The sequence below is a fragment of the Telmatherina bonti genome (genome assembly GCF_933228915.1).
Source record: "Telmatherina bonti genome assembly, chromosome: 19".
In the NCBI taxonomy this organism is placed as follows: domain Eukaryota; kingdom Metazoa; phylum Chordata; class Actinopteri; order Atheriniformes; family Telmatherinidae; genus Telmatherina; species Telmatherina bonti.
The window spans coordinates 7817180-7839357 of NC_136617.1; the positions used below are offsets into that span (position 1 = coordinate 7817180).

The 22178-nt window shown below is 49.1% G+C and overlaps 1 protein-coding gene across 8 annotated transcripts in view; it reads left to right on the top strand.

The window, feature by feature from the left end:
- Positions 1-22178, top strand: part of macf1a (microtubule actin crosslinking factor 1a) — a 323394-nt gene that overhangs the window by 228113 nt on the left and 73103 nt on the right. For 7 of the 8 annotated variants that reach the window (XM_079258488.1, XM_079258491.1, XM_079258489.1 and 4 more), the window contains 25 exons: positions 18-173; positions 323-538; positions 645-806; positions 1639-1929; positions 2528-2677; positions 2762-2995; positions 3081-3260; positions 3334-3507; positions 3577-3744; positions 8741-8932; positions 9008-9181; positions 9294-9417; positions 9495-9694; positions 11238-11555; positions 11632-11798; positions 13275-13431; positions 13543-13654; positions 16106-16168; positions 16328-16566; positions 16653-16782; positions 18817-19016; positions 19097-19324; positions 19394-19670; positions 19747-20339; positions 20413-20601. In XM_079258488.1, coding sequence (XP_079114614.1) covers positions 18-173; positions 323-538; positions 645-806; positions 1639-1929; positions 2528-2677; positions 2762-2995; positions 3081-3260; positions 3334-3507; positions 3577-3744; positions 8741-8932; positions 9008-9181; positions 9294-9417; positions 9495-9694; positions 11238-11555; positions 11632-11798; positions 13275-13431; positions 13543-13654; positions 16106-16168; positions 16328-16566; positions 16653-16782; positions 18817-19016; positions 19097-19324; positions 19394-19670; positions 19747-20339; positions 20413-20601 — 5094 coding nt within the window. The remainder of the gene's footprint in view (positions 1-17; positions 174-322; positions 539-644; positions 807-1638; positions 1930-2527; positions 2678-2761; positions 2996-3080; positions 3261-3333; positions 3508-3576; positions 3745-8740; positions 8933-9007; positions 9182-9293; positions 9418-9494; positions 9695-11237; positions 11556-11631; positions 11799-13274; positions 13432-13542; positions 13655-16105; positions 16169-16327; positions 16567-16652; positions 16783-18816; positions 19017-19096; positions 19325-19393; positions 19671-19746; positions 20340-20412; positions 20602-22178) is intronic. The other variant, XM_079258495.1, reaches the window with a different exon arrangement.

Genomic DNA, 22178 nt, shown 5'->3' on the forward strand with positions numbered 1-22178 from the left:
TGTTTATACGTCTGCAGTCATCGTTACTGCGTCAGGAATGTTTGGAACACGACCAGCGAATCGTGGCTCTGGTCTCCGTGGTCAGACACGTGGAAGTGCGACTGAAGCAGCAGCAGCAGCAGTCTGTCGGCCGCGGCCTCATCACGCTGGAGGACATCATCCGTCAGACTGAGGTAAAGCAGGCCCGTTGACTGGAACAAGAAGCTTTAACCGTTTCAGTCGGCTGAAAGTACCAAGCTCATGATGTAGGAGGTTTTAGGATTAGTTCCTCTGGAAGAGAATCAAGCAAGCCTTTGTTTTCTTCCTCTAATCTGTCTGCCAGACTCTGGACCTCGAACTGCTCGACTTGGAGGCTGAAGTCAAGAAGGAGGTGGAGGCTGCGGAGCAGCTGGTGAAGCCCCCCCCCCATGACGTTCCTCCGCAGCTCCTATTGGCCCTGGAAAAGGATGGGCGGAGCTTAGCTCGAGGGTACGAGGCAGCCAGAGCGCTCTCTCAGGGGATTCTGCGAAGTCTGCGAGACCACCGAGACTCCTACAAGGTAACGGAAGCAGAGAAGAAGAAGTGAGATCTTCATCAGATGAGGAGACAGAGATGCATCTTTGCTTTGTGAGCAGACGGTAGCGCCGCTGTTTCGGTTGTTTCAGGACGCAGTGGCGGCCGAGCAGAGGTCGCTGGGACAACAGGTGGACAGGCTGCTGTCCTGGTTGAGAGAGACGGAGGCTCAGATGGACGGAGGGATGGAAAAACCAGAGAAGACGGAGAAAGATAACGAGGATCGGCTCACACAGCAGCTGTGTCTCTGCAAGGTAAGTCGTCTCCACAGACACAACACTTCACAAGGGTTCTGTTCCCCTGGAAACAGTCAGAAGGTCGGATTTCATTAGTTTTTATTTATTTATTTTAATCATAGACTTTTTAAAATGTTTTTTTTTTTTTTATTTTTTTTTTTTATAATTGGGTAGTTTTTATTTCTTTTTTTTAATAATAGACTTTTTTAAATATTTTATTTTATTTCTTTTTTAAAAATAGACTTTCTAAAACATTTTATTTAATTTTCATTTTATTTTCTATATTTATTTACTGATTTATTTAAATAATTTTATTTCCAGGTTTTATTTAAATTCCATTTATTCAGTATTTTATTTTATTTTTTATATATTTATTTATTTGATATAATTTTCATATTTTTTTATTTTATTTTACTTCATCTTTTTTTACTTTACTTTTCTTTATTTTACATTATTTTATTTTACTTTATTTTATTTTAATTTATTTGATTTGAAATAAAATCAGATGTTCACCTTGTGAATCAGCTGATTTTTTTTTTCTTTGCTTTACTGGCGAAAAACCACCTGGTAACAAACCCAAAGCCCCAGTTTTGTCCACTCCCACAGTGGGAAATGCTCTTTTCGTGAAATCCTGCCATCAGAAAGTTGTAGTTTGAATTGTTAGTTTACAGGTTTGGATAATTTGATCAGTGATGAAAAAGGTTTGAAAGAATGACTTCAATCTTGGAAAACATTTAATCTTTTACTGACTGAACTTTTCCCAGAAGCCGACAATGCAACATGTTTTTTTGCTCCTTTCGGTACGAAGTCTCGCTGAATACTTCCTTCTCTTCTTCTTCTCTCCTTCCAGGACCTGCAGTCCTCCCTGGCAACGCGGTCCGGAGACGTCCACGGCGTGGTGTCTGACATCCAGGTGTTCATCTCAGAGCGAGCTCCGGACCTGGCCCGGGAGCAGAGCAGGCAGCTCCTGGGGCAGCTCCAGCAGCTGCAGAGGACCTTCCACCGGGCGGCGGGCCGCGCTCAGGCCTGGGCCGACGCCCTGTCCGCCCAGAGGGAGCGCGAGGAGGAGCGGCGGCGGCGGGAGACGGCGAGAGAAGAGGAGGATCAGGACAGAGAGAGCAAGAGTACAAGGGAGAGAGAGGTTTGGAGAGAGACGAATGTCCTCCTGCTGCTGACCGTCCCGCTTTCTGATGGTCCAGTTCCAACCAGCTAACCTCCACCACCCCCAGACCCCCTCAGCCATCCACCCTCACCTCCCCTCACCTCCCCCCGCCTCCTCACGCTGCCTGTTTGCTCCTCTGCATGCTTCTGTAACGTGTGATATTAACCTGTCTGCCTTGCTGTTCCAGATGCCACTGAAGAAATGGCTTGCGTCACCGCGGTAACGGCTACAGAGCTGACCTCAGCAGCGCTTCGCTGTTTTTCCTCCTGTCTCTGAACGCTCAGGAGGAAAAACAGACAGACAGATATTTGTTTGATTTCTCTTCGTTGTTGTTTGAGTCAACGTTTCCATGTAGAGGTTTATATGTATGTGTGTGTGTGTGTGTGTGTGTGTGATTTCTGGACACAATCTGCTCAAAGCTTGGCACAGTGTGCTCTATGAGAGCTTCGTTTCGGTTGAAACGCTTCGTAGCGAGCTCGTACGGGAGGAAACATGAGAAAAGCCTGACAGTTCATCGCGTCTTTCCTGCCGTGAATTCTCACATTTTCGCCCCGCCTTCCCTCCTACGTCCCGCCAGGTGGTCCAGCAGCAGAAAGCCGAGTGTTCCCAGAAGCTGGAAGGTCTCAACGTGTGGTTGGCCGGAGCTGCCAGTCTGCTGGCGAGTCAGAGAGCAGGAGCAGAGTCAGCTGACGTGAAGATCCTGCAGGAGAAGCAGAAGAAGCTGAAGGTACGAACCGGTCAGAAGTAGATCCATCTGTGCAGGATCAGAGCCGAAGCTGCAGGACTAAACCTCTGGCTTCCCCGTCTGCAGGAAGTGCAGAAGGACCTGCAGAATAAAGCCGAGGGGATCGGCGACGCCATCCGGTCGGCGGAGGAGCTGCTGGCGGAGCGAGGAGCAAGTCTGAGCCCGGAGGAGAAGGAGAACCTCCAGAGGGCGCTGACAAGGATGAGGGAGCAGTACAACGCTCTGACAGATTCAGCAAACACATCCGTGTCAGAGGTCGCCGCCGCCATCAGCACGACCGTTCAGCAGAACACACAGAGGGTGAGAGGCCCACACACACACACACACACACCGTTCTCCTGCTTAATCTCATCCTTCCCGCTCCGTTCTGCTCCTCCACCTCCAGGCAAAGGCAGAGGAGGAGCTGCAGGAGACGCAGACCCAGATAGACTCTCTCCTGACCCAGCTGACCTCCCTGAACCAGCCTGGCAGGACCAGATCTGGACCTGGAGCCAGTCGGGACGCCACCGATTCCCTTTTCTCGCAGCCAGAGGGCGCCGTGACGTCACACACGGAGATGTTGCAGGTGCGAAGCTTTCCATCCTCTTTGCTTTGCATGTTTGGACTTGTGGAGTTCTGACTCCTGGTTGGTCCTGCAGGCTGAGCTTCAGCAGCTCCTCGCTCAGCAGGCGCAGCTGCTGCAGGTGAGCCAATCAGCTCGCTCCCTCCTGGACCAACCCGACTCAACGGTGCCTCCGGAGGAGAAGCGGCGCCTCCGAGCCGCCCTGGACGAGCTGCAGGCCCAGCACCAGGACCGGCTGCAGAGCTGCCAGGTACACACACCAGAAACACACCCCCAGACTGTGAAGGAGTCCAGTATTTACAGCCACGGTGTGTTTCAGGACCGTCTGAGGAAGTCTGAGGCTCTGAAGGACGAGCTAACCAAATTCCTCCAGGAACATGGAGGTTTGGGCACCTGGCTGGAACAGAGTGAACAGGAGCTCCGTTCCCTCGGGGAGGGAGAGACTGATGCTCAAGGACTGAAGGAGAGGCTGGAGGAGCACAGAAAGGTAAGAAGAATACACAAGTTTAGAGCCTAATGAACCGTTATGTGAGGAGAAAACATAACCGAATCACCTCAAGAGGAAACGGTTCCTCCCATCACACCGGCAGCAGAGGAAGGACCTGCGCATGTTGACATTTTGCCTCCAGAGAGGGATTTTTGTCTCTATTCTACAGTCCAGCAGCTAAAACTCTGCACGGCTTCTGTAAACGTCCCTCTTCAGAAGGTTGTAGTTCAACCTGCTGCTTCTGTAACTCCTCAGCTGAGTTAACATCTGGCTTCACGGGCTGGAACTACAGGTCTGCTGTGGAAATACAAGCCTGTCTGGTATCCACTGAAAGTCCAGAATTCCTGCTGTAAGCTCATTAAAAGCATTTCCATCACCACCAAACACAGTCTAGAAACCAGGAGATTAAAGAGCAACAACCAAAGCTGTAAAGCTGTAAAGACGAACCAGGAAAGCAGTGCAAGAGGTCAGACCTCCACCAGTCCGCTCATTTCCAGTCGGTTCTGGTCCCACTTTCAGTCTATATGGATCCACGATCAGATTCCAGATCCATTAATACGGAATCCACGGTGTTTCGGTTGCACTGTGGTGTTTGTTGCATGTTTGTTCTCTTGTAGTCATATAATTTTATTCCTGTTCTGGATGGTAGTATCCAGGATGCTGTTCCTGTTCTGGATGGTAGTTTCCAGAATGTTGTTCCTGTTCTGGATGTTAGTATCCAGGATGCTGTTCCTGTTCTGGATGGTAGTTTCCAGAATGTTGTTCCTGTTCTGGATGGTAGTATCCAGAATGTTGTTCCTGTTCTGGATGGTAGTATCCAGAATGTTGTTCCTGTTCTGGATGGTACTATCCAGAATGTTGTTCCTGTTCTGGATGGTAGTATCCAGAATGTTGTTCCTGTTCTGGATGGTAGTATCCACAACCTTGTTCCTGTTCTGGATGGTAGTATCCAGAATGTTGTTCCTGTTCTGGATGGTGGTCTCCAGAATGTTGTTCCTGTTCTGGATGGTAGTATCCAGAATGTTGTTCCTGTTCTGGATGTTAGTATCCAGGATGCTGTTCCTGTTCTGGATGGTAGTTTCCAGAATGTTGTTCCTGTTCTGGATGGTAGTATCCAGAATGTTGTTCCTGTTCTGGATGGTAGTTTCCAGAATGTTGTTCCTGTTCTGGATGTTAGTATCCAGGATGCTGTTCCTGTTCTGGATGGTAGTTTCCAGAATGTTGTTCCTGTTCTGGATGGTAGTATCCAGAATGTTGTTCCTGTTCTGGATGGTAGTATCCAGAATGTTGTTCCTGTTCTGGATGGTACTATCCAGAATGTTGTTCCTGTTCTGGATGGTAGTATCCAGAATGTTGTTCCTGTTCTGGATGGTAGTATCCACAACCTTGTTCCTGTTCTGGATGGTAGTATCCAGAATGTTGTTCCTGTTCTGGATGGTGGTCTCCAGAATGTTGTTCCTGTTCTGGATGGTAGTATCCAGAATGTTGTTCCTGTTCTGGATGGTAGTATCCAGAATGTTGTTCCTGTTCTGGATGGTAGTATCCACAACCTTGTTCCTGTTCTGGATGGTAGTATCCAGATTGTTGTTCCTGTTCTGGATGGTAGTATCCACAACCTTGTTCCTGTTCTGGATGGTAGTATCCAGATTGTTGTTCCTGTTCTGGATGGTAGTATCCAGAATGTTGTTCCTGTTCTGGATGGTAGTATCCAGAATGTTGTTCCTGTTCTGGATGGTAGTATCCAGAATGTTGTTCCTGTTCTGGATGGTAGTATCCAGAATGTTGTTCCTGTTCTGGATGGTACTATCCAGAATGTTGTTCCTGTTCTGGATGGTAGTATCCAGAATGTTGTTCCTGTTCTGGATGGTAGTATCCACAACCTTGTTCCTGTTCTGGATGGTAGTATCCAGAATGTTGTTCCTGTTCTGGATGGTGGTCTCCAGAATGTTGTTCCTGTTCTGGATGGTAGTATCCACAACCTTGTTCCTGTTCTGGATGGTAGTATCCAGATTGTTGTTCCTGTTCTGGATGGTAGTATCCAGAATGTTGTTTCTGTTCTGGATGGTAGTATCCAGAATGTTGTTTCTGTTCTGGATGGTAGTATCCAGAATGTTGTTCCTGTTCTGGATGGTAGTATCCAGAATGTTGTTTCTGTTCTGGATGGTAGTATCCAGAATGTTGTTCCTGGTCTGGATGGTAGTATCCAGAATGTTGTTTCTGTTCTGGATGGTAGTATCCAGAATGTTGTTTCTGTTCTGGATGGTAGTATCCAGAATGTTGTTCCTGTTCTGGATGGTAGTATCCAGAATGTTGTTCCTGTTCTGGATGGTAGTATCCAGAATGTTGTTCCTGTTCTGGATGGTAGTATCCAGAATGTTGTTCCTGTTCTGGATGGTAGTATCCAGAATGTTGTTCCTGTTCTGGATGGTAGTTTCCAGAATGTTGTTCCTGTTCTGGATGGTAGTATCCACAACCTTGTTCCTGTTCTGGATGGTAGTATCCAGATTGTTGTTCCTGTTCTGGATGGTAGTATCCAGAATGTTGTTCCTGTTCTGGATGGTAGTATCCAGAATGTTGTTCCTGTTCTGGATGGTAGTATCCAGAATGTTGTTCCTGTTCTGGATGGTAGTATCCAGAATGTTGTTCCTGTTCTGGATGGTAGTTTCCAGAATGTTGTTCCTGTTCTGGATGGTAGTATCCACAACCTTGTTCCTGTTCTGGATGGTAGTATCCAGATTGTTGTTCCTGTTCTGGATGGTAGTATCCAGAATGTTGTTCCTGTTCTGGATGGTAGTATCCAGAATGTTGTTCCTGTTCTGGATGGTAGTTTCCAGAATGTTGTTCCTGTTCTGGATGGTAGTATCCACAACCTTGTTCCTGTTCTGGATGGTAGTATCCAGATTGTTGTTCCTGTTCTGGATGGTAGTATCCAGAATGTTGTTCCTGTTCTGGATGGTAGTATCCAGAATGTTGTTCCTGTTCTGGATGGTAGTATCCAGAATGTTGTTCCTGTTCTGGATGGTAGTATCCAGAATGTTGTTCCTGTTCTGGATGGTAGTATCCAGAATGTTGTTCCTGTTCTGGATGGTAGTTTCCAGAATGTTGTTCCTGTTCTGGATGGTAGTATCCACAACCTTGTTCCTGTTCTGGATGGTAGTATCCAGATTGTTGTTCCTGTTCTGGATGGTAGTATCCAGAATGTTGTTCCTGTTCTGGATGGTAGTATCCAGAATGTTGTTCCTGTTCTGGATGGTAGTATCCAGAATGTTGTTCCTGTTCTGGATGGTAGTATCCAGAATGTTGTTCCTGTTCTGGATGGTAGTTTCCAGAATGTTGTTCCTGTTCTGGATGGTAGTATCCACAACCTTGTTCCTGTTCTGGATGGTAGTATCCAGATTGTTGTTCCTGTTCTGGATGGTAGTATCCAGAATGTTGTTCCTGTTCTGGATGGTAGTATCCAGAATGTTGTTCCTGTTCTGGATGGTAGTTTCCAGAATGTTGTTCCTGTTCTGGATGGTAGTATCCACAACCTTGTTCCTGTTCTGGATGGTAGTATCCAGAATGTTGTTTCTGTTCTGGATGGTAGTATCCAGAATGTTGTTCCTGTTCTGGATGGTAGTATCCAGAATGTTGTTCCTGTTCTGGATGGTAGTATCCACAACCTTGTTCCTGTTCTGGATGGTAGTATCCAGAATGTTGTTCCTGTTCTGGATGGTAGTATCCAGATTGTTGTTCCTGTTCTGGATGGTAGTATCCAGAATGTTGTTCCTGTTCTGGATGGTAGTATCCAGAATGTTGTTCCTGTTCTGGATGGTAGTATCCAGAATGTTGTTCCTGTTCTGGATGGTGGTATCCAGAATGTTGTTCCTGTTCTGGATGGTAGTATCCAGAACGTTTCCAGGATCCACATCCATCTTTGATATCTTGGAAAACCTGTTGGGATCTTCTCCTGGATTCCACCGTTTATTCTGGAGTTATTTGCAGATATACTGAAAATGGTTTTATCTCACAATGAGGAAGAATCCTTCACAACATTCCTGATCCAGATGCGGAACCGGATCACTGCCAGCATTTAAAGTGGTCTAAGTTAGACCAGGACCAGTTCAGCAGAAACACGGCAGTAGAATAATAACCTCCTTGGCGGTGGTAGTTATGCATCAGCTGGTGCAGGAATGAGCAACATCTAAGCTGAAAACACAAATCTCTCAGAATCTGAATCCAAAATATCCAAAGCCCACATTTCCTGCCTGGTTCCATGGATGTGACGAAGGTGTTTCTCTCCTTACTGCTTATGATGGGTGACATACAGTAAAAATGAGGATAAATCAGCAGCTGAAGCTGAAGTTAGGCGGAAGATCAGACAGGAGGAGGAAAGACCTGAACCTGGAGCGGCTGCATCAGGAAGCCATAGCCTGGTGTGTTCATCCTGTTTAAACTGCATTTCTGTCTTCATGCATGTGAGCTTCAATGAACACTTGATTTTTATCCAAATTTAGGATAAAACTGCATCCAAAAAGGAAGTTTCCAGTATAGGAGATGATTTTAGCTCCAGTTAAATGAGCTCTAAAACTTCTGGAAGTTGGTTTTACTTTAAAACGATGCTGGTGATTCCTGCGGTACTGTGAGGTTTTCCATCCTCCTGTACGTCACCTCGCCGCCATTGACGCTGATGCTTCCTGTTCAGACACAAGATGCTGACAGAGTTTGTAGAGGAATGTTTTTGGGCGGGAACCCCCCTGGGACCGCTGAGGCCGCTTGGTTTTAGCTTCAACGGGCTGTAAAATGTCCTCCGCTTCATTTCCGTGCAGATTAAAACGGTGACTCCCTGAGAAAATCCACTCAGCCGGTCTTGCATGACATCACGGCCATTAAACGTTCCACGTTTTTCCTACGCATTCCTGGAGTTCCAGCTGCCGATCCCGGCCTCCTTCTGTTGTCGTCAGGAAGGTTCATGTGACTGAAAAAGGCTTGAAATGTCCACCTGTCTGTCCTCCAGCTCGCAGAGGACGTCATCTGCCACAAGGCCGACCTGCGCTTCGTCTCCATCTCCGGTCAGAAGGTTCTGGACTCCGTTCAAGGAACTTTGGAGCAAGTTGGTGGATCAGACCCGGCCCTGGACAGCACCAAGCAGCTGGTCACGGACCAGCTGCAGGATGCCAACCACAGATACACAACGCTCCACACCAAGGTGAAGAACGCCGCCGTGAAGTCTGACACGCTCCGAAAGACTCTCCTTTTTCTGAATGATTCCTTTTGTGTGCAGTCAGCAGAGCTGGGCGGCCGCTTGTCCGGCCTGCTGGAGCGATACCAGCAGTACCAGGACGAGGTGGTCTCCCTCCACTCCTGGCTCAGCTCTCAGGAACAGAACCAGAGCATCGCCAGGTCCAGCGGGGACACGGACCCGCAGAACCTCCAGAACACTCTGCGACAAGTACAGGTAGAGCGTGCAGCAGCGAACTGCGCTGAAAGCGTGAGGCAGAACCCTGAAGCGGGGTGTGTGTGTGTGTGTGTGTGTGTGTGTGTGTGTGTGTGTGTGTGTGTGGGGGCAGCTGCTGCAGGACGAGCTGGCGGAGCGCTCCGTGCAGCTGGAGAAGGTGAAGCGAGCCGGAAGAGACCTGGTCAGCACCGAGGAGTCTCCGTCTCTGAAAGCCGTGGACATCCTCTGCGCAGCAGGTGACTGATCAGACCACATGACCCTCACAGGGACCCGTAGTTCTTCCAGCTGTCACAACCTGAACGTTTTTATTCAGACGGTTTGGAGAAGAGGTTCGGCAGCCTCTCTGCTTCGGTGTCGGATCGGGCCGAACAGCTGCAGACGGCCGTGGCACAGTCCGTCAGCGTCCAGGAGGGTCTGAAGGGTCTGCTGAGCTGGCTGGACAAGCTGGTGCCGAACCCTGGACCCGTGGAGCCCACTGTGCAGGCTGTACAAGACGCTCTGACCCAGAACCAGGTGAGAAACTCTGCAGGTTTAGTCTTACAACACAGGAACCTCAGAAACCAACAGAGTCATCGCTTTAACCCTTAAACCGCCACGTTATTTCAGCTACTTTTCATCCGCCTGTTTGGTTTTTATGTATAAATCCAGACGAAGCTGAAGGTTTTTAATCCCAGTCGGCCAGCAGACGGGATGTTTTCAGCCTCAGATGGCGGATTAGGAGGCTAAAATGATGTAAAATGTATGAGTAGATACAGCAGCATAAAGAGCAACCAGAAGAAGAAAGCAGACGTTTGTAGAAATAACACACAGATCAGCAGTGTTCAAACCTTTTCTCGTCATTCTCTCACCTTCTGGCTTTCAGCAGAAAGAATGAATGTTATTCCAGCTGATTGTTCTTCATTTCCTGTTATTTCTGCTCATGTTTACCTGCTTTCCTCTGAAAACCAACTCAGCCTCATAAGAAACGTCGTCTTAGCTTCATTCCAGCCATAAAGGATCATTATGTTACTACTTTCAGACACGCAGAACCTTCTGCTCGCCTGTTGATTTCTGGCTGATCCTGATTGGACAACATTCAAATAAAGCTCTCTGATTGGTCAAAAACACATTTCTGTGTCCAAATAGACTTCTCTTAGCTTCATAGTAGATAAAGTGTCTTTTTTATGATAAATAATGGTGTTAATCATTAGTTAACACCATTAGTTAATAATTATGGATCATTGTGGATTCTGCACAAAGTCTCTGAATAAACACATGTTGTGGTTTGATTGTAAACCTGGACGAGATCGAAACGTCTGTAGACCAATTAAAATGTAAACTGTCCATCACATTGAGCCCATAGAGATCTTCACTACCACGCCTGAGCAGATGTTGGTGACATACAGCTGTGCTCATATTTATTCATCCCCTTTCATTAAAGAAGGAAAAAAACAGCTGCCTGTAAAATAAACTGAAATTGACTAAAGTAATAATAAATAAAAAATGTTATAAAAATCATGACATTATTTTATAATTCTGGTTCAATAGAAATATTTTTTAAAAAGCAAACAAATAAGATCATTTATTCCATATTCCATCAGTCATAAAGTAATATTGAGTTGAAGAATCCTTTAATGTTTCCGCTCCAGTCAGGTGTTTTCTGTTCCTCTCAGTCAGACTTCTGCACCTGTTGACAGGTATTTTGTCCCACTGTTCAACAGAAAAGTCTCTCATTTGTCCAGGACCACTTTGTTTTCTTTCCTTTCTTCAACTCAATTAAATGAAAAAGTGTCTTATATTACTAAATTATATTTTTGCAAATTTTTAGTTATTGTTCCTTTTTTAAGTCTCCAGTTATTTGAGTGACTGTTGTAAATTCAGCCTTTTCTTTAATGAAAGGGGATGAAGACATGAGCACAGCTGTAAGCTGAGATGCTTGGAGGTGTCGAAGTTTTAAGGGTTAAAAAGAATTCAGTATAGTTGCATGTTTTTACTCAATAAAACCTCCGCAGACAGAGAATTAAACTGAACCAGAATCTTGCAGACTGTCTGACCTTCTTCTTCTCTGCTTCTCCAGAAACTGCGACAGGAGCTTCTGTCCAGGCAGGGCAGCGTAGAAGCGACACGAGACTCCATTTCCAAACTCCTCCAGAGCTCCGATGCCTCCACGGCTTCGGCTTTGCAGGGCAGCTTGGACCAGCTCAGCCAGCGCTACGCGGCGGCGCAGACCGGCCAGGCTGAGAGGGAGGCGGAGCTTAAGGGGCTGCTGCCCAGACTGGAGAACTACGAGCGGCTCGGGACCGACCTCCAGGTCTTCACCCAGAGCCGACTGAAGGCTCTGAGTCCGGCCGGCCAGCCGGATCGCAGCGTGGACGACTACAGGCAGACCATCGAGGTGAGTGGAGTTTCACGCCAGGCTGGATTTCAGCGCTGTCTTCGCTCTTCCTCATGCGTCTGTCTGCGTTTCCCAGGAGGTCCGATCCGAGCTGGAGCAGGAAGCCAACCAGCTGAAATCCTTCTGCCACCTCGGCACGGAGCTCAGCCAGTCCAGAGCTCTCAGCGACGCTCAGACCGTCCTGGATCACGTGAGAGGCGTCACCGACGACTTCAACAAGCTGGAGCAAAATGTCAACGACAGGTAAAAATACCAGTAAAACCAGTGGATTTCCCTCTCAAATCATCAGAGAGAGCGCCACAAAGCAACCAGTAAGCAGTCTGGTAAATCCTCACCTCTTTTCTGTCTGGAACAGCCCAAACCAGCAGAAAATGTTGGATTGGGTTTTTCTCTGAGTCTCTGTAGGACCGACTAAATCTGTAGCTCCGGTTGCCATGACAACCCTGCTCTGACGTCTCGTCGGCAGCGAGTGGGAGTTAATAACCGTCAGTCTAGTGCAGATTTACTGGGTTAGATTTGGCGAGGCGGTCATGTGAAATAAAAACAAAGCAGTTTATGTGGGAAATGCCGTGTGTGGCCCGACGTGGCCCCATGTGGCCCGACGTGGCCCCATGTGGCCCGACGTGGCCCCATGTGGCCCGACCTGGCCCCATGTGGCCCGACGTGGCCCCATGTGGCCCGACGTGGCCCCATGTGGCCCGACGTGGCCCCATGTGGCCCGACCTGGCCCCATGTGGCCCGACGTGGCCCCATGTGGCCCGACGTGGCCCCATGTGACCAGACCTGGCCCCATGTGACCAGACCTGGCCCCATGTGGCCCGACGTGGCCCCATGTGGCCCGACCTGGCCCCATGTGGCCCGATGTGGCCCCATGTGGCCCGACGTGGCCCGACCTGGCCCCATGTGGCCCGACGTGGCCCCATGTGACCAGACCTGGCCCCATGTGGCCCGACGTGGCCCGACCTGGCCCCATGTGGCCCGACGTGGCCCCATGTGACCAGACCTGGCCCCATGTGGCCCGACGTGGCCCCATGTGGCCCGACGTGGCCCGACCTGGCCCCATGTGGCCCGACCTGGCCCCATGTGCCCCCATGTGGCCCGACCTGGCCCCATGTGGCCCGACGTGGCCCCATGTGGCCCGATGTGGCCCGACCTGGCCCCATGTGCCCCCATGTGGCCCGACCTGGCCCCATGTGGCCCGACGTGGCCCGACCTGGCCCCATGTGGCCCCGCGTGGCCCCACGTGGCCCCGTGTGGCCCGACGTGGCCCCGTGTGGCCCGACGTGGCCCCGTGTGGCCCGACGTGGCCCCATGTGGCCCAACGTGCCGCGTTTCTCTCCAGTTTCTGTCCCATTTATATATCAGCAGTGTGAACACGGCTCGCTGTCCGTCCTACAAACGACCCGCTCGGATAACTCGCAGCCTTGAATCCCAAAGGAGAGAAAATAGCAGCGTGATAATGATAGCGCTCCATGCCAGGCGGCGGTTTGGTCTGCAGGCAGTCAGCAGTTTTCCCGCCACAGAGACGGAGGTCAAGGCCGTGTTCCTGCCGCCTCCAGGCTCACATGTTTCATGTCCACGGCTGTTTTTCTCCTGTTTTTAATGGAAAAAAAAGAGCTGAATTTATTCTGCTCTTCTCTTTCTCTGTCTTTGTTCCTGCTGCTCTTCCTCATCGTTGTCCCCATCCTCCTCCTCCTCCTCCTCCTCCTCCTCCTCCAGGTTCGCTGCCGTTCAGGCCTGCGAGCAGCAGCTGCTGCAGTTCCGCAGCCTCTCGGGTTCCCTGACCCGCTGGCTTCAGACGGCGCAGGACCAGCTGCCCTCCAAAGAGCCCAACCTGAACAGCGAGGGTCTGCAGAGGAGGGTCCAGCAGCTGAAGGTGTGTGATAAACACACGTTGATGGAAAGCAAGGCGGCGGCATGAAGGAGAAGGGATTTAGAGGCGTTCTGCATCAGTCTGGCGACTCACTTCAATGTTTTGTGGCTTCAGGACTTGTTGAGCGACTGGGAGTCTCAGGGATCCAGAGTTCAAGATCTGAACAAGACCGGGTCTGAACTGGAGACCCTCATCATCGACATCACCGCGCCGCAGACCAAGTCCGGTAAGGACGCTGATCCAAAGCTGTTTTCAGGACCTGCAGATGAAACTGGACTGACAGAGAAAACCAAATCCTCCGAGACGGTGGATAAGCCATGAAATATAACTTCTTTTTTACGATTTGCTTGATTTAAAACTGCATGCGAGAAAAACTTTGACAATATGAGTGAAAATGAACTCATGCAAAATGATTCTTTTTAATATCTGAAGAATATCTAAAATTAAACCTTAAATTACTAGATTTTTTTATTTAAACTTTTTATGAACAGACACAAACAATAAATAATAGAAATAATGTCTTAGATGATTCTCCTACCAGCAGAGTAATTGGTTGGTGAGGGTGTCGTGATTGGGTATAAAAGTAGCATCCACTGTAGTCTTAATATTTCCCAGCAAGGATGGGTTGCTCGGATCGTCGTGGCCTTCGAGGCACCGTGATTAAAAAGACACATTGACTCAGGAGAATAACTGAGAACCTTTTTCACCACCACTGGATACAGAAATGGAATCTGAAAGTGGGTTATAAGAGACTATGATGTATATGGACCCAGTGGAGTTCTCAGACAATCTCAGTTTCAGACTAATCTACAGCACAGAATCCTCCAGAAAACTAAAACAATCAGTGTCTTAAAGTGAACCACGAGTCCATCCAGCCTGGTTCTGTTTGCTTCATTAAACTGAAAATGTCCTTAAACTGTCGCACTGGAGTAAAAGTCGCATTATTTTCAGGTAGTTTATTTTAACTACTTGACTAAAAACGGACATGTTGTCATCTTGGAAGGCAAGTTATAACATTAAAAGAATAGAAAACGGGCTGAATTGGTCTAAGATGTGCTAACACGATGACGGTTATTCAGCTAAAAATAAACATGATTAGAAAAGGTGTCCGATGTTTATGTAACATTACAGTTTTACGTAACTGTAGCCTAAAGAACAAAACAAGTGTATTTTTACTGTAATTATCAACGCGCAGTCTCACTCCACATCGCTAAATCCGTTGAACTCTTCGTCCTCTGTGTCGTTTCTGAAAAACTTCAACAACTCCGCGTGGAGACGAGCCTGTTAAAGCCCCCGCTGGAGAACTCGTTCCTCTGGCTGTTTCCATCTAACTCTGAGCCCTCGAGTAGCTTTTTTTTGTTTTTTCATCGCAGTAAGAGTAAGCCTCCGCTTAATGCAAGTTTCTCACATGTAGAATATGGTTTTATTTTGGGGGGGCGTTTATGTTCAGTCGTTCTCAGTTGTCTTTCTAAGCTAATGTTTACTGTTTCAACTTTTAATTGTTACAGAGTAGAAGATATCTGTGGATAAGTCTAGAGTGCCCTCTTGTGGCTTTCTGGAAATTTATTTTTCCTTTTTATGCATAAGTTCCTCCAGAGTAGGGATGCACCGGTACCAGTATGTCAGTATCGATACCACACTAGTCAAGCTAGCACAGATGTGTTTGATGACACGCTTCTGCATGTTTTAAAAGAAATAAATGCCTTGATGTTAAAACTACAACAATGATCCTCTCTGTTAAACAAGAGCCGCACTCAGTGGTTCCCAAACTGGGGGGCGGGGGCCCCAAGGGGGGCCAGAGTAATCACATTAGCAGCTAGGCTAAATAAAACTTGGGTGTTCTTACACTGGACAAATTTGTAAAAGTAGTCACAGGAACTGATCATAAATCAACAAGAGAAACTTCAAGTCTGAGCTGGCGTTTCTTTTTCATTATATATACGGAGCTACAGACGGAGCAGCTCTTTGGTGGAGTTTACTGCAGCTGAAATCAGCCAGAACTGGCAACTCTGTCAGGGTCATTTAGGGCCGTTAGGACAGCAGAGTTTCTGCAAGCAGCCTGCAGCTCTTGTTTGTGGAGAGAACTGCAGCGTTGAGGATCATTATGACTTGTTTAGATCGCATTTACAGAAAGAGCCGCATGCGATGAGGAACACGGCTCTAAAAGCTGGATCTTTGTTCCAAAACCACACATTTATAGTTGTATTTAGGTAAAATGTGCCAAATCAGAATAAAACTTGTTGAACTAGTTAGATCTGTAATGTTATTATATTTGTATTGGTGAGGAAACTTCAGAAAGGATGGGTCATTTATTACAACCTAAAGAAATCTTACACAGTTATAACAGCAGTAATAACCATAATGTTCACATAAACACATCTGGTTTCGACAAATATTGGGGCTTATCGGTATCAGAACTCCCAAAAAGTGGATTGGTGTGTCCCTAGTAGGAGTATCTGTTGCAGGAACAGCTCACCTGTGAAAAAAAGAGCAACTTGTAGTCTGGAATAAACGGTAATTCCTTTCTACAGGCTGTTTGTGTCCACGGCGTTTGTCTGGCGTGTCTGAGTGCTGAAAAGTTTGTCTGTTTCTCTTATCAGGGCATTTTTACCGTGTCGTTCATCTTGTTGTCCTTGCATAAGCGTTGTGCACTCAGTCAGCTGTGTCCCTGCTTCAGGTGGTCCTCAGATCAACGGCTCCTCGGGTCCCAGCAGCGTGAACGGCATTCACACCTGTAAAGGTGAGCTGGTCCTCCACCTGTCTGTCTGTCTGTACGCCCACATACCAGACTGAGCTGAAAGACGTAAATCTGGAACTGAAATGCTGATTCTTGTCCAGTTCTGGTCATGAAAACCATCAGTCAGACTGGAAAAGTTTTCATGATGTGTTTTATCCTCAGACCTGACGGAGCTGCAGGTGGCGGTGTCCGACGTGAACGGCCGATACGACGCGGTGGGCCGGGAGTTGAAGGAGCGTCTGAGCCGCCAGCAGGCCTCGCTGGACCAGAGGCAGAAGGCCAGGCAGGGCACCGAGGAGCTGAAGGCGTGGCTGAGCGACACAGAAAAGAGCCTGAAACTGGGACAGACGGCCTCGCCCTCCAAGCCCGAAGTCATCCGCGCTCAGGCGCAAGAAAACAAGGTAAGAGCTTCAAACCGTCTCTTTTATGATATGAATTATACGTTACTGATTCCCGAGCAGTTAATAAGTATTTACTTTGCTTTCAGGCTCTGCTGTCGGAGCTGGCAGAGCGCTCCGGGAAGGTGGAAGAGCTGAAGAACACGCTGAGGAAGCTGATCGCTGACTACCCAGACTCTCCAGAAGCTGAGAGCTGGAGGCAGCAGCTGCAGGAGATAGGTATGATCTGCAGGGGATACTTTACAGCGGGATGGAACCAGGGAAGGAGGCAGGATAACCGGGACCGTTGTGGTTCCGATCTGCCTCTTAGGATGAAAACCAGCAAAGGTCCTGTTGTCGGACGTTTGCAGACAACATGGTGGCAGATTTTCCTGTGATGTTGTCCAGTTCAATCCGCTGGGAAGGAGAGATCAGGAATAATGACCATGTTTCGTCATGGAAATCCTGTCTTGTGTGAAGTCGCGTCGACGCTCAGTGTGTGATGTAATAATTAGGGGCGTGTCCTTTTGACTGTCAGGTATCTGATATCCAGTGGTAAGAATGTACAGCATCGTTCAACCACATTATTTTTTATTTGGGAAACAGCGTGACTTAGCTTTAGCTTTATTTTTCTGGAGTGACGACACGCATTATGCCGAAACCAAACGGCAAATTCTGGTGGTTAAAAGTGAAGCCTAAAACTGCAATTCCCCCTTCATCCACGAGGGGGTGCAAAACAGAGTGAATCCCCAGGAATAAACATGTTTACAACAGAAATAAACATGTTTACAGCAGGAATAAACATGTTCACAGCAGGAATAAACATGTTCACAGCAGGAATAAACATGTTCACAGCAGGAATAAACATGTTTACAGCACAAATAAACATGTTTACAGCAGGAATAAACATGTTCACAGCAGGAATAAAAATGTTCACAGCAGAAATAAACATGTTCACAGCAGGAATAAACATGTTCACAGCAGGAATAAACATGTTTACAGCAGGAATAAAAATGTTCACAGCAGGAATTAACATGTTCACAGCAGGAATTAACATGTTTACAGCAGGAATAAACATGTTCACAGCAGGAATAAACATGTTTACAGCAGGAATAAACATGTTCACAGCAGGAATAAACATGTTTACAGCAGAAATAAACATGTTTACAGCAGGAATAAACATGTTTACAGCAGGAATAAACATGTTCACAGCAGGAATAAACATGTTTACAGCAGGAATAAACATGTTCACAGCAGGAATAAACATGTTTACAGCAGGAATAAACATGTTTACAGCAGGAATAAAAATGTTCACAGCAGGAATTAACATGTTTACAGCAGGAATAAACATGTTTACAGCAGGAATAAACATGTTTACAGCAGGAATTAACATGTTTACAGCAGGAATAAACATGTTTACAGCAGGAATTAACATGTTTACAGCAGGAATAAACATGTTTACAGCAGGAATAAACATGTTCACAGCAGGAATAAACATGTTTACAGCACAAATAAACATGTTTACAGCAGGAATAAACATGTTCACAGCAGGAATAAAAATGTTCACAGCAGGAATAAACATGTTCACAGCAGGAATAAACATGTTCACAGCAGGAATAAACATGTTTACAGCACAAATAAACATGTTTACAGCAGGAATAAACATGTTCACAGCAGGAATAAACATGTTCACAGCAGGAATAAACATGTTCACAGCAGGAATAAACATGTTTACAGCAGGAATAAACATGTTTACAGCAGGAATAAACATGTTTACAGCAGGAATAAACATGTTTACAGCCTGGCTAAAAAAAAAATCCATTTTAGGTTTAATAGGTCAGGTTTACCTTCATGACAACTGTGGGGGGGGGGGTGAATTTTTTCTGACTCGCCCGTTTAAAAGTAATTTAATCTCGGCGTTCTGCATCTTTAGGGGCGTGTCCTTTTGATTGACAGGTTTCTGTCTTTAGATTTCTGCCGTTCTGCATCAGGTGATGTGGAAGTAATCTGTAAAAGCTCTTTTTACATCCTACTGGACCTTGTTGCTCTGGATGGAAGTTTCTGATGCTTCAGGTTTTATGAAGGGAAACGGCCTGAAGGATGGAAACAGATTCTTGTTTTTTTCCCGCCATGTTGTCTGTGTCCAGTTGTCCCGATGTTCCAGTTCGCCCCGTGTGATGCGTTCAGCCTCCTAATCTGCTGGTTATTGTTTCATGATTTGCTCCTGGTTTTCTTTGGAAGATTCTCTGTGATCTTTGCTTTATGTTTCCTCAGAGTCGCGCTGGCAAACAGCCAATCAGACGGCAGCCCAGAGACAGACTGAGCTGGAGACGTGCGCCGACAGGCTGGGCAGCTTTGCCTCGGCGGCCAATCAGCTGGGGCCGTGGCTGAGGGAGAAGGAGCTGATGATGAGCGTGCTGGGACCCCTGAGCATCGACCCCAACATGCTCAACACGCAGAAGCAGCAGGTTCAGGTACGTAGCGGCGGATTGGAGGCTTTGAGACGTTCCTGGTCGCCTCGCTGAACCTGCGTCCGTGTCTTCTCCCCGTTCAGTTCATGCTGCGCGAGTTCGAGACTCGCCGGCCACAGTTTGACCAGCTGACCCAGTCGGCCGAGGGGATCCTCTCCCAGACCAGTGACTCTGCTCAGGACCCCAAAGACCTGGAGGAGGTCCGGACCGAACTAAGCTCCGTCTCCCGGCAGTGGGAGGACCTCACCGACAGACTGACTCAGAGATCAGAGCACATCGATCTGGCACAAGGAACCAGCGAGCGCTACCAGGTAAAGATGGAGATGGCTGAATTCCTCCTCCATCACAGCGGGGATGTTAAACCCTCGTCTCCTCCTCAGGCTTTGCTCAGAGAGCTCTCCTCCAGCGTCTCTGCTCTGAGCGAGCGCTTAGACGCTCAGGCCTCGCTGAGCGCCCAGCCCGAGGCGCTGAAACGCCGCCTGCAGGAAACCGGAGAGATCCGCTCGGAGCTGGAGCGGCGGCGCACCGAGCTCGCCGAGGCCGAGAGGCTCTGCCAGGAGCTGAGCGCCATCGTGGTCGAGCCGTACCTGAAGGAGGAGCTGAAGAAACGTCTGGAGGGCGTGAGCGGGCCGCTCCGCAGTTTGGAGGAGCGAGCAGGTTTGTGGAGTCCTGACAGGTCGGTTAAAACGCCGAAGAGTTTCTGATCTTAACCTGCTTTCTGCTTCTCGCTCAGCGGACGGCTTGTCTCAGCTGCAGGCCGCCCTGTCCTCCACCCAGCAGTTCCAGCAGATGTTCGAGGAGCTGCGCTCCTGGCTCGATGAGCAGACGGATCCCAGCGAACCTCCCGCCGTCTCCCTGCCGTGTCAGCCGCCGGCGATCCGCGCCCTGCTGGCTCAGAACGAGGAGCTGCAGCGCGCCGCCGCCAGCCAGCGAGGCTCCTACGAGCTGCTTCAGGCCGAGGGAGCGTCGCTGCTCGCCACTCTCCCCGCAGACGAGCGGGCCGCCCTGCAGTCCCGTCTGGCCTCGCTGCGGCAGGACTGGGAGGGGCTGAACCAGCGGATCTCGGACTGCGAGGCCCGACTGAAGCGGACTCTGAGCAAAGCAGAGACGTACCAGCAGCACAAGGCGGAGCTGGCGCCGTGGTTGGCCGAATGTGAAGAAAGAGACGGAGAAATAAATCCATCGCTGGAGTCGTCGGCTCTGGACGAGGCCCTGCAGAAGGCCCGCGGTCTGGCGCTGGACCTGGACAAGCGGCAGCCGCTGCTGGAGGCCTTTAACACCGCGGCGGATCAGCTGCTGGAGCAGTGCTGCATCGGGGAGGAAGAGGTGCGAGGAAGACGCTACGAGGCAGATTCATGAGCGGCTCGGGGTTTAATGACACGTTGTTTCTGTTTTTAAGGTTCGTGATGAGAAGGCGCAGCTGAACCGCCGGGTGGATGGGCTGAACGAGAGTCTCCTCAACCGCACCGCCCAGCTGGAGGAGCTGAGCAGCCGCCTGAAGGAGTTTGAAGACGGCCGGCAGGCTGTGGAGAGGAGGCTGGAAGCCGCCCGGCACCAGGTCGAAGTCCAGGAGGCTCTGGGACCTCAGGTGTCTGACTTCTTTTCCTTTCCACATTTAAAAATAAAAACGGCTCAGTCTTCTCCCCAAAGATCCTCGGTGAGGTTCAGGTCTGGACTCTGCAGGTCCTGAACCCCGACCTGAACCTAGACCTGAACCCCGACCTGAACCTAGACCTGAACCCAGAACCCTGACCTGAACCCAGAACCCTGACCTGAACCTAGACCTGAACCCAGAACCTAGACCTGAACCCCGACCTGAACCTAGACCTGAACCCAGAACCCAGACCTGAACCCCGACCTGAACCTAGACCTGAACCCCGACCTGAACCTAGACCTGAACCCCGACCTGAACCTAGACCTGAACCCAGAACCCAGACCTGAACCCCGACCTGAACCTAGACCTGAACCCCGACCTGAACCTAGACCTGAACCCAGAACCCTGACCTGAACCTAGACCTGAACCCAGACCTGAACCTAGACCTGAACCTAGACCTGAACCCCGACCTGAACCTAGACCTAAACCCAGAACCTAGACCTGAACCCCAACCTGAACCCAGACCTGAACCCCGACCTGAACCCCGACCTGAACCCAGACCTGAACCCCGACCTGAACCCCGACCTGAACCCAGACCTGAACCCAGACCTGAACCTAGACCTGAACCCAGACCTGAACCTAGACCTGAACCCAGACCTGAACCCAGACCTGAACCCAGACCTGAACCCCGACCTGAACCCCGACCTGAACCCCGACCGGAACCCCGACCTGAACCTAGACCTGAACCCCGACCTGAACCCCGACCTGAACCCAGACCTGAACCCAGACCTGAACCTAGACCTGAACCCAGACCTGAACCTAGACCTGAACCTAGACCTGAACCCAGACCTGAACCCAGACCTGAACCCAGACCTGAACCCCGACCTGAACCTAGACCTGAACCCCGACCTGAACCTAGACCTGAACCCAGAACCCTGACCTGAACCTAGACCTGAACCCTGAACCCAGACCTGAACCTAGACCTGAACCCCGACCTGAACCTAGACCTGAACCCAGAACCCAGACCTGAACCCAGACCTGAACCTAGACCTGAACCCAGACCTGAACCCTGAACCCAGACCTGAACCTAGACCTGAACCCCGACCTGAACCTAGACCTGAACCCAGAACCCAGACCTGAACCTAGACCTGAACCCCGACCTGAACCTAGACCTGAACCCAGAACCCAGACCTGAACCTAGACCTGAACCCAGAACCCTGACCTGAACCTAGACCTGAACCCAGAACCCTGACCTGAACCTAGACCTGAACCCAGAACCCTGACCTGAACCTAGACCTGAACCCCGACCTGAACCTAGACCTGAACCCCGACCTGAACCCAGAACCCAGACCTGAACCTAGACCTGAACCCAGAACCCTGACCTGAACCCAGACCTGAACCTAGACCTGAACCCCGACCTGAACCTAGACCTGAACCCAGAACCCTGACCTGAACCTAGACCTGAACCCAGAACCCTGACCTGAACCTAGACCTGAACCCAGAACCCTGACCTGAACCTAGACCTGAACCCAGACCTGAACCCAGACCTGAACCCAGACCTGAACCCAGAA